The 11,817-nt window shown below is 38.6% G+C and overlaps 1 protein-coding gene across 1 annotated transcript in view; it reads left to right on the top strand.

Annotated features, from left to right (window-relative positions):
* The window catches only part of PIK3C2G (phosphatidylinositol-4-phosphate 3-kinase catalytic subunit type 2 gamma), a 173,366-nt gene extending 161,565 nt beyond the window's left edge, over window positions 1-11,801 (top strand). Inside the window, exons 31-33 of the mRNA XM_033514641.1 lie at window positions 3,557-3,571; window positions 5,518-5,643; window positions 10,559-11,801. Of these exons, the coding sequence (XP_033370532.1) occupies window positions 3,557-3,571; window positions 5,518-5,643; window positions 10,559-10,711 (294 nt within the window). The 3' untranslated portion in view covers window positions 10,712-11,801. The remainder of the gene's footprint in view (window positions 1-3,556; window positions 3,572-5,517; window positions 5,644-10,558) is intronic.
* The last annotated feature ends 16 nt before the right edge of the window (window positions 11,802-11,817 follow it).

Genomic DNA, 11,817 nt, shown 5'->3' with positions numbered 1-11,817 from the left:
CTTGTACATATCCTGCTTTTGAAGGAGCCTCTTGCTTTGTAATACTAATTTCTCAGCTCTGCAAGCTTAGAAGTAGCCCAGAGGATATTCTCTTTTTCCTAAGGCAGAGGCTGTATTTGCTAATTAAGCTGCAGCTCTGACAGACAGGGTTTAGCCTTCCTCTGCTCAGTTACACAGGGACTCAGAGGAAGTGAAAAGCAGCAGCAATGATGGCTCTTCCACGTTCCTTACTGGTTTTAATTTAGTCTAGAGGCAGTAATTTACAGAGGTTACTGCAGTGCAAGGATGATTTCTTCTGTGGATTTTTTTCTAATCCTCCTTTACTGGATAATAATCAAATCCAACTAATGTCTGTATATAATATATAGATATTTTGTCTTGTTGAAGGTTTTTTTCCTAACCACTTACTAAAGTGGTTTGCTTTCAAAAGGTGCATGAATATCTTGATATTAAAAATTAAGAAATATTTTGTAGTCCTTTCTTCACTATGTAAATAAATCCTCACAGCAGTGTATGTAAGAGAAGAACATAAGGATGGTAAAGGATAGGAAGACTAAGAGAACTACTGAACAAAGTGAATTATTTTTATTTGAGGACAGTAGCTGAAATGGGAGTCTTTCTAATGTCTGGATATATATATATCTTTATATATATATCTTTATATATATATATTATTTCTTTTTCCATTGAAGAAAAGGAAGAGAGAAACTGAGATTTAAAAATGTCAAGGAAATTAATTTTTCAGGGAAGAAAAGTAGTTATTTATAGAGGAGGAAAGATGTCATTAGTTAATACAAGTTGATCATTTGTTTTTACTGTCAAAATTGTTGAAAATGAAAAATGGGAAAAAGAGAACAGCAGCTGGAACTATCAAATGTTCAGGAGCCATCAATCTGTTCCTCTCTAGGACAAAAGGTGATCTGCATGTCTAATACTAAGAGAAACTGATGACATGATTTAAATTTGAGGCAAAAGTCACCTAAAAAGAAAATTTTACATTGCTTAGGAAGACGTGAGTTTTAAAAAGTTTTACAGTAAATAATCCTTAAAATGCATATTTTAAAAATCATGTGAGTACGGCTCAATATTCATATTGGATGCTAAATCACTTAATAGTTGAATATATGGCAAATTTTTCAGTAGTTATGCCTATAGTAATGCTAACAAAGAATGCTTATGTTAGGAGAGTTGAGGATCATTAGTAATGATAATGGGAGAAAAGTCATTAGGATAAAATATTTCTTGTGGAAAAATTAATTGAATTTCATCCATTATATCCCAGCCACAGCTACTATTTTTAAAATTAAATTATATAGGATGTAACCTATCTGTGTGGATTTCTGTAAGCAAATATCAACATTTTTTGGTTTTGGGAAATAAAACTGGAGTGGAAAATGGAACAGTCATAACAGATGCAGGCTCTGTATTTTAGGTTTTCTGTATTGAATTAGACATATGAAAAGAAGCAAATCCAGAGTATTATTTTCTCTCCCTCATTCTCCCTCATTCTTAAATATTTTCAGCACCTTCTGCCTGACTTTAGAAGAAAATAACATTTCCAAAGTAAATTCCTTTTTTTAACATAAATACAGGCAATTGTAACTGAGTTCCTTAAAAAACATCTGTCATTATCAAGGTCAAGTAGGCTGGTCATTCTCTGAGAAAACAGTTCAATCATCACTTGGCTGTTGAAGAAAGAAAATACAGTCAGTTTCTAAATTCAATTTGAGCCAGCTTCTAAATTCAGATTTTTTTATTGGCAGATCAAAATCATCAGTTTTGTGGGATTTTTGTCCCTGAGCATATCAAGAGAACCTATGGCATTTTTGTTGGGAGCTTGGTGTTACACCTTTACAGCCTTGCAGATTTTTATAGCTTGGATTTATTTGCAAACAAACACAATGAAAGATTTAAGACAGTAATTTAAATTGGGAGTAGCTTCTTCTTAAGGAAGTAAAAGCCTTTATTTTTGGGTTAACAAAATTACTTCAGAATTAAACACAAATAGAATTAATTTTAAAACTTTAGGATTTTTCTTCTTGATCACAAATCCATTCAAGCCATAAAGGTTTTGTAAAGTACAAAATGGCTTTCCCAAGGTTCCCTTTGATTTTCCTTCTGCCCTGGACTATGGACAGAAATCATTGACTTTTTAAAAACTTTTAATAAGAATAAAGAGGGAGTTTGCTGGATTTCAGAACTACTTATGAGTCTGCTAGAAATCTTACTCTGTTTCTATCATGAACTATCAGAGCAGGTACTCTTTGGTGCAAAGAGAGAAGTTCCACCTGAATATGAGGAAGAATTTCTTTACTGTGTGGGTGACCATGCTCTGGAACAGATTGCCCAGAGAGGGTGTGGAGAATCCCTCACTGGAGATGTTCCAGAACCATCTGGATGCAATGTTGTGCCATATGCTCTGGGATGACCCTGCTGGAGCAGGGAAGTGGGGCCAGATCACCACTGTGGGCCCTTCAAGCCTGACCCCATCTGGGATTCTGTGGTTTTGGCCAGGTATTCCTCATGTTAACCTAAATTTATAAATAAGCCAGGGCAGTCTGAGTTAGAAGTGATCACTAAATGTGATACTGTAATATGACAGAAGTCATAATCCTTAGTAAGAAAAATATCTCTGATGTTTCCTCCATTTTTCCTTTATTCTCCATTCTCCTTTATTTCAGTGCTCAACTCAAAAACCCTAGGAGAGGATTAGTTTGCCCAAAACTTGGGGGTTTTTTACCTGCTATGTCTGTTGTCTTAATAAAACAGTTTACTTCAAATTCCACCTACTTATGACTTTAAAAGAGATTTTTTGCCACGTTAATCCAAGGCGTGTTTTTGCACTATTACAGTCAAACTGCCACTATCACTCCTTGTTCCTGCTAGGAAGTGTCTAGCAAAGTACAACTCTTTCCATTGCAAGTCTTGCCTCAAGAAATCCTATGGTTAAGCAGGCTCTTCACAAGAAAAGAAACTCAGCTCTTGTGCCAATCAAAAGAGAAACCGACATAAACTCATCATATGAGCTTTTTTGATTGTTTGGTGGCATAACAGTGCCTCTGCAGATGGAAAATTGGGACAATAGTGGGATTTGGAGCAGCCTGTTTGCCTTTCCTCAGCAAGGGAGGAGGAAGTGGGGAAATGTCACCTCTAAAGTGGGGCAGAAAAAAAACAATAATCAGAACTACAATGTCTACTTGGAATTCAGGTGGCTGCACATCAAATTACCTCTAACAGTCTGACTGCTGATTGCTACTATTCATGAAAAGTGGCTTTATTTTAGTTCTGAAATAATCCAGAGCAACAGCTCCCCCCTTGAGTTTTCCCATCTGAATCTCTAAAATGTTCTCTTTTTTAATTTTCTCTCTTGACCCTCTCCTCCCACTCACCTCTTTCAACACATATTTAAATACATTCAAAGAGATTGTGAGGAAGTAGTTTTCAGTCCATTTCATACAGCCAAAACACTGCTGCAAAGTGCCTCCCTTAAATTTTGGGAGGAATCAGCTGACAGAAGTAGGTTAGTTGGCTGAAGGCAAGGTAACATGAGAAAGAGCAGTTGAAAGGCATAGTGACAATTTTACCTGACTCCTTTTCAGTTAATCACATCCACTTCTGGACAACCATGTCCTGTTAAACCACATTACCTTTGGAGCCTGTCACCTCAGCCTGGTTCCTTCCTTTGTCTGAAACAACTAAAATCAGTTGACATTCAAGTTACAGCAATGTTTACCTATTCATTGAGAAGTGGAGATCTTGGTTACACTTAGGATCCTGGTTCCTTGGACTGGGACTCAGGGCTGCATTTCATTCTCCCTCCTGATTTTTAAGAGATGATCAGTTTACTGTTACTTGTAATCCTCAATTGAAGGTTTAGTGCAGTCCTAAATCAACAGAGATGGGCTTTCAAGTGGACAGTGTAAATTATAAATCCTGCATTAACAATGTGGCCACATTGGAAAACACCCTTTAGTTCCATTGCCCTTTAATGGCTCTCTTATGTTGGCTATTGAATCCCATCTATCTAAATCCCATGGGAATTTTAAATCAGATGTGCTTTGGGGAGCTTAGCAATAGCAATATTAATCACTCCCATAGTGCTGACAATATGTAATGGTTTGAGTGGGGCATCCTTTGATGCTGTATGATGTTAATGGTAGCAAGAATCAGCTTTGCAGTAGACCACATCATTTGCCTTGAAGGATCATTTCAGATAACAAAAACCAGAGGTTTGTTGTGCAAGAACTGGTTGTTCACACACACAAGCACTGTTTTCCTTCCCAACAGAGGAATTATTTATTGCTAGGAGACAGCAGTTTCTTCTATCCCAGGGATATGTTGTTGATAATGCTGTAGAAAGCCCCCCACATTTCCAGACACATACTGTGAATAATCAAAATCTGAGAAATTTCTTCATCCTGAGCCAGGTGTAAAACTACAACAGGAGATATAAATGCAAGTGCCTGTATAATCCTTTGGGTTCATTGGCTCCAAATGTTTTAAGTTCTATTCTTTTTGCGTGTATTCTCATTTGCATCGTGTCACTGCATTGTCTGGGTGCTGACAGGCAAACTTCCTGTCTAAAATGCTGATTATACAATCAAAATTACTGATATTTTGATACACTCCATTTTGTGCTTTCTGACTGTATACTGTGTGACCAACACAAGGATTTGTATTTAATTATAAACCAAGCATAAAGTGACACATGCCTGCTCCATAGTTTTTCATTTTTGTTTCTTGTGTGTTCTTTTGAAGCCTCAAGTAATATAATGTGTTTTCTGAGTAATTGTAATCTGCTTTAGGAATGACTTTACAGCTCCACAGAAGTTATCAAAAAATTCTCCACCCACCAGCACTGGCTGGTGTTGATGACTGAGCCTGGTTAATAGATTGTCTCTGATCTCGAGTTGCTGCTGTATAAGATGGAATATCTGGAATATCGTTCAGTAACCTGAACTGGAAAATTAAAGAGAGATTGCAGCTGTGTGATGGGCGAGATCAGAAAGGCTGCTGTAAGAATCCTGTTCTGCCCATATTGCTGCAGGAAATGCTCCTGGCTCTTCTATAGCAATATGTTTTACAAAACACCCTTAGAAACCATTGGTCTCCCCAATAGCAGCACAGATACTTGGGGGTTAAAATCAGTAGGAGCTTACCATCTAAAATCCAGTTCCTATGCTTTGCTCTGGAAAGTGGAAAGGCCAGACTTTGTATCAGATTAAGATGAGTTAGGGTAGATTGAGGCTTAAGGATTTTTTCCATCAGAATGTAAATATTAAAGACAGATAATTTTACCTTTTCTTTGTGTTATTTAATTTTTATTTTCCAGATTCCATTTTAAGCTGAATTCTACTAATTCTTGTTATTCCACCAGCACTCCAGTTTAGCCCAGAGAATACTGAAAGTGCAACATGTTTTTATGTCTGCTAAAAGCCCAGATTTCATTTGGTACTTTTTATTTGTTTTCTTTGCTAGAACATGGACACTCATATTTATGACCTTCTTGTTTTCCAGCACCTCCCAGATGGCTCTGCCCCAAGTGCACACGCTGAATTTTATCTTCTGCCAGATCCTTATGAGGTCAGTCGAAGGAAAACAAGAACAGCTCCGAGAGGCTCTGACCCTACTTACAATGAACTTGTGAGTATTGTTCACTTTCTTCCTTCTTGTTTCATGGAATCATGGAATGGGTCAGGCTGGAAGGGCCCACAGTGGTCATCTGGTCCCACCTCTCAGCTCCAGCAGGGCCATCCCAGAGCACGTGGCACAGGATTGTGTGCAGATGGTTGTGGGATATCACTGGTGAGGGATTCTCCACAGCCTCTCTGGACAATCTGCTCCAGTGTTCAATCACTGCACAAGGAAGTTCTTCCTCCCATTCAGGTGGAACTTCCTGGGTATCCAACAGGGTTCCTCCTGTTGCCTCTTGTCCCATTTCTGGGCCCCACGGAGCAGATCCTGGTACATTCCCTGACCTCTTCCTGCAGATGCTGACAGACATGGATGAGGTCCCCTCTCAGCTGTCTCTTTTCCAGGGTGAGCCCAGCTCACTCAGTTTTTTCTCAGGAGAGAGATGCCCCAGTCCCATCACCATCTCCATAGCCCTTCACTGGACTCACTCCAGTGGTCTCCTGCTTTTCTTCGTCTGCTGACCTTGGAACTGAGCACAGCACTCCAGATGTGCCTCACTAGGGCTGAGGAAAAAGGCAGGGTCACCACCCTCAACCTCCTGTCAATGCTTTTCTTGATGCACCCCAGGATCCCTTTTTGGCCATGAGGGCACACTGCAGGCTCATGTTGTCCACCAGAACCCCCAGGTCCTTCTCTGCAGAGCTCCTTCCCAGCAGGTCACCTACAACCCACACAGGTGCAATTTGTTTTATTTGCTTTGCCCTCTCTTGAAATAAAAAAACAATGCAACATTTTTAGAGCCATTGCAATGAGGATGACCAAGAAGAAGGAATGTACCATAAGGAGAACCACAAATGGTGATGACTGTCTGCTTTGCATCTTTCTCAGAAGTGAAACAGCGTCTTTTATGTCTCTCTGTTCAGGAAAACAGTTGGATTTTTCACAGTGCCCTGTCTTTCCCCATAACCACAGTTACACGTTAGCCAAATGAGATCAAGCATCATTGCACCATAACCCAGCAGTTCTGAATGAAGATATGCACAATAGCATGAAAAGTATTAATTGAATGGATGCTGTTATTCAAATTAACATTTGAAAATTGGCTGTCACTGTCCTAAATGATAACACAAGAATGAATAGCCAGGTTCTTTTCATGTTCAAATGCCATTAGTTCACAGCTATATATGATTATTTCACACACCACTGAAGTGCTCATGCCTCTGGGGTGAAAGGAAACATTTGTATGGAGAAGCATTTATGGCAGAATGGGAAGTGGTATAAACTGTGTTCTTTTGTAAGGGCAGATGAGATTGAAACAGTAGGTGGGATTGGAGATTATAATTATTACATGTCACAAATCTCCTAAAGATCTCAAAGCAATTTACAAATGCTCTTTCAGCAGGCTATAAAGTAGAAGGTGTGGAAAATATTACCACTCCACCCTGTTTCATAGATAAGATATGATGAAGGTTAGGTTAGTCAGCAGAGTCTCAGTGCTTATCTCTTAGTTTCTCAGTCCTGGAGTTGTAATATTTCTCTTTTCCCACATCTGTTAATTACAAAAGTTGCCTGCTTACACTGATGACTTCCAGCGTTCTGTAAGAAGGCTCCCTGAGTACTATTGCTGCTCACAGCTGAGACATATTTCCCTCCCTACAGTACTGCAGTGAAATAACAAGAAACTAGGCTTTATTTTTTCTGTTCTTTCCTTCTTTTTTTGCTGTCAGAGTGGAATAAATCTAATTAATCTGTCTAAAGAAATTCCTTTACATTTGAGAGATATTTAAAGCAAACGAACATAATATGATTATATCATTACATTCATTGTAAGGTATCCAAAATGGACAACAGATAAGAGCCAGCCAGCAACACTGGAAGACAATTATCTTTCAAATTGCTCTTAGAAACCTTTGAATGCAAGGAAATCCAAAATCCTGTCTGCAGTTAGTCACTAGTCACTGGGAGGAGATTTAATTGTGGTTCACGAGTATTCCGCTGCCGATAAAAGAAATCCCGTGAAAGCTTTAATGTCCTTAATCAAAACGGAGAGCCTTCTTCCCAGATGCTCAATCTTTTTCACTGGGAAGTGCTAATCACAGTGGGGACATATGGTTCCACTGAACTTGGCCACTTCCAACCCGATGCCTGTGCTTTAGCAGCTCTGCTCCTCCATATGTGATGTCATTCTGGATGCATTTTTTTGTCAAGGCTGGTAGACTGAGGCAGAAGCTGCCCCAGGGAAGCAAAACTACTAAAAATATAAGTCAGCTGTCTCTTAAGTTAGTTGCTGTCCAAAACACTGTGTACAGAAATGTAGTAGCCTTTTTTATGAGTTCATAAGTTTTTATTAAAGCCAAATGGCTGGAAGGAAGCTGTATATTAATTTCCTTCTTTGTTCCAGACTGAGAAAAATCTGAAATGTGCTTCTCTTGGGTATTTTTGATTTTAGTTTTGTACTTCTATTGCTTATGACTGCCTACAGCAAATTATCAACCTTGCAAAACTGCTTTTTATGTTTGATTTTTACTCGTGTGTGAGAGTGAAGATGTGAAAGTCCAGGAGGGCTGACAATAAAATGAGTTACAGCAAATGTTTTGGAGCTGCTCTTAGCAAACAAATCCTTCTTTTCTCTTGTGCCTGTATTTGGATTTTGGAATTTGTGGCAGCCATAGCAGTTAATGTTACATTGCATTAAGAAATGGTGCTAGAGGAGAAGGAACACAGAAAAGTGGAATGCAGTGTAAAGAGAAAATGAAGGCAGAGCAGCCCCAGCCAGCCTGATGAAAGGGGAGGAGGGGAACTGCACCAGGAGCCACGGCTGCTCCCTCCAGCACCATGCATCAAAACTACCTTGGATTAATTACCAAACCTAGGAACCGTGCCATGGCTACCTATGGAGAAGCAACTGTCCCTCATTTGTGATTAAAATGTCATTAGACTCCTGTAGGTCAACAGTGTTTCTCTTTTTGCAGCCAGGAATAGTTGAATTCCAGCCCTAACTGTCCCACTGATTTGCTGCATGGCCACATATAACTCACCTCCATCTGATCTGGCTGTGTAAAAGGCAGGCAAATATTCTCACAGCACAGTCATTTCAGGATTTAACTGTTCCCAAATTCTGGAATGTGTCATTTGTTTTATCCACACCCTTATTCAGCTTTCTCCAGACATTTCTTCTGTCCCTACATCCTGATAATAATCCTTACTCCAGCTGAATTTGCAATACCATTTTAGAAAGAGTTTCCTAATATATAATATAATAATTTGATAATAAATAATATAATAATATGATAATTTGAAAACCACCTACCCTGCACTGCAAAAGTCTGTCATTGCTCAAAGATTAAAGCCTATTTTTGGCCAAAGATTGAAAGTTGCTCATTATCCCAGTTCAGTTTCTTAACATTTACAGCTGATATGTGTAGGTTTTGGTGATTTAAAGCAACAGCTGGTACCTTTAATACATTGGCAAAGAAACAAGGCAGCTTTCTTTGGTAACGTTAGCATCACCTCAGCATCAGATCACAGACTTATTCTGAATTATATTATGCTTACTGTGCCTGTCCTTGCTTTTCAGATTTTCTTCATCATCTCACTTTTATTTTGGTGAGGAAAAGAGAAGCTGTGGAATCTGTAATTCATGGACAATCTGGCAAATTAGGCACAGTAAACATGAAAACCCAAAAGCACCAGGTGCAAATTTCATGACAGCCATCCCAATCTATTATTTCCAAAGACTTCTAAATGGAAAAGGGAATTTTAACCCCCTGGTAAGACCTTTCTTGGTGTCCTGTCGGTGCTTTCTGTGAGGGTCACCTGGTGTCCTGTCCATTCCATGCTCCCTGTGAAATTGCTGCAATTGCAAGTGGAAATACAGAGAGGGTTTATCAGTCCAGCCCACAGAGGTCCAAGCCAGAGGGGCTCAGTCTGCCTCTCCTTTCCCTCAGCAGTGCCATAGGTAACAGCCTGAATTCAGATTCCATAGAAAATCCAAGCAGGGAAATGACTTTAAGGCAGTTTCAGTTTTCCATTGTCCTGAAGTGAGAGAATGTCACCACATTTGCTTTTTAAACAGCATAGAGAGATTAAAATTTAAAGCATTTTTCCACTGCAAGTGAAATAGCAAAACCATTTCCAGCCATACAAATTTTAGATTAAATGAGCTTCTCTTAAGCAAACTTACCTTTCAGGCCCACTCTGAAAGCATTCCTTCATATTTTTATCAGCCCACATGCAGTTTGCTCAACAGTTTTTGATTAATGCAGGGACTGAAGAATGGGAATTTGTTCTAAGTGCAATTTATTCTTGTTAGGCTATTGCTCCAGATTATTTGGGTTTTTTTTTTTAAATTCAGAAAATACACCATTATAATTTCATACTTAATCCCTGTGTGTTCTCACAATATTAAGGTAATTTAAAAGCTATTTTAAATCTATAGGCATTAGTAATTGTTTAAGACATGCTAAACTACCGTCTCATTTATTTTGAGAAGTCTCAACAGCACATCTGGAGTATCAGATATATCTAAATTTAGTAACTTCCACTTGCTGAACTGGGTCCAATCTTTCCCAGTTTTCACAGGGAAAATTATGAATACTGATTTTTTTTTCTCAAGCATTGTACAAGACAGGTTTCAAATTTATTTTAAAATGGTAATCAGATTTCACGAGCTTAAGCTCGTGATTCTAAGGTGAAATCTCTTTATAGAAACTAGATAAGGTCAAATGTATTTCTGAGGTAAATTCACTAAGTTAAGTGAATTTGGCTCATGGTTAATAGCTTACTATTCTGGATGGAAGTTTAAAGCAATTATCACAAAGTTGGATTAATCATCATCCTGAAAGCTGTATTTGAAGTGCTTTGCCTGTCAAATAGATTAACAAACTTGCATTTTTTTTTTCTATTTCACTATATATTATTTCAGATTGTATATGACAGAGTCACAGAGCTCCAAGGCCGTGTACTGAAGCTTGTTGTGAAAAGCAAAGGAACATTTGTGGGAGCTGTTAACATTCAACTGAGCAGTGTCCAGTTCAATGAAGAAAAGTGGTACTCCCTGGGAAACAGTGTCATTTAAATGCTCTCCGAGATGATTCAATTATTTGCCCACTCACTAATGTTTCTTTATCCCATTTCCCACGGTACATTTTGTCTCACTTGCCCTTGAGAATAGGCAGTCATCTGCTGAGCACATACCCTAACATTTCATAATGCTATTGTCTTAAAAGTGCTACCATGTTCCTGCCACAGAACCCTGACAGCGTGAGTTTAAAGAATCACGTGCTAAGGACTTGTAGCAATATGCAGAAAGTTCTTATGACAGCAATGAAGGGCTTGGTTTTGTTAATATTAAATAGTACTGTAAAAATACTAAATTCTCAGTGTGTGGGGCCTCAGTCTTTGCCCATTAATTCCACTGATGGTGTTGAAACAATGCTGGTAATGGTGTAATTTATCATCACTGCATGTGATGAGTTCACCAGAAGACCATGGGATGGTTCCCTGCCAATATATTTCCCTGCAGATGTCCAGCAAATTTCACATTAAGTCTTATCCAATCAATACTTTGGGTTTTTTAAAGAATGTTAGAAGTTTTGATACAATGTAACATTTAATCCAGGACATTAATTTGTCAACAATGTGTATCATTGTTTCTTTTATTCTGACATCCAAGAGGCAGATATAACTGGTCATTTGTGTGAAGAGAGAAGGAGGGAGAAGCTAATGTTCATGAATAAAGAGAATATATTGAGTGTGAGCTTTCAGGGGGGATTTATTTAAGCTCATGATGCCACAGATATTTGTTCAGCAGTTTTTCCTCATTGCACTCCTGTGCTGTATAAGGGGTTCAAGTCAATATATGCATTGAATAGACTTAGAGCTATAAAATATATGTTCATATATTAGATAATCAACATGAGTGGTTCCTCTAAGTTCACAGATGCTAATTATGGGCTCTGTTTTTCTCTAATTTGAGGAAGCACTTAAACACCTCTTTAAGCATTTGGCATATGAGCAGCCACAATGAACTGTCCATTGCTGCCAGACTCTTGCACACACACACTGACCATGCAAATAAACCTTTCCAGGGCCAGGGGCACAGTTTTAAGGCACAGGAGATGTGTTGATTTGTGGTTTGATCTGCTGTAAATTTTAAGTTACCATATACTGGGCAGATCTGTC

This window comes from Parus major, chromosome 1A (genome assembly GCF_001522545.3).
Source record: "Parus major isolate Abel chromosome 1A, Parus_major1.1, whole genome shotgun sequence".
NCBI lineage: Eukaryota > Metazoa > Chordata > Aves > Passeriformes > Paridae > Parus > Parus major.
Note: the sequence above shows the minus strand (reverse complement) of the source record. Positions and strands in the feature narration are given on the sequence as shown.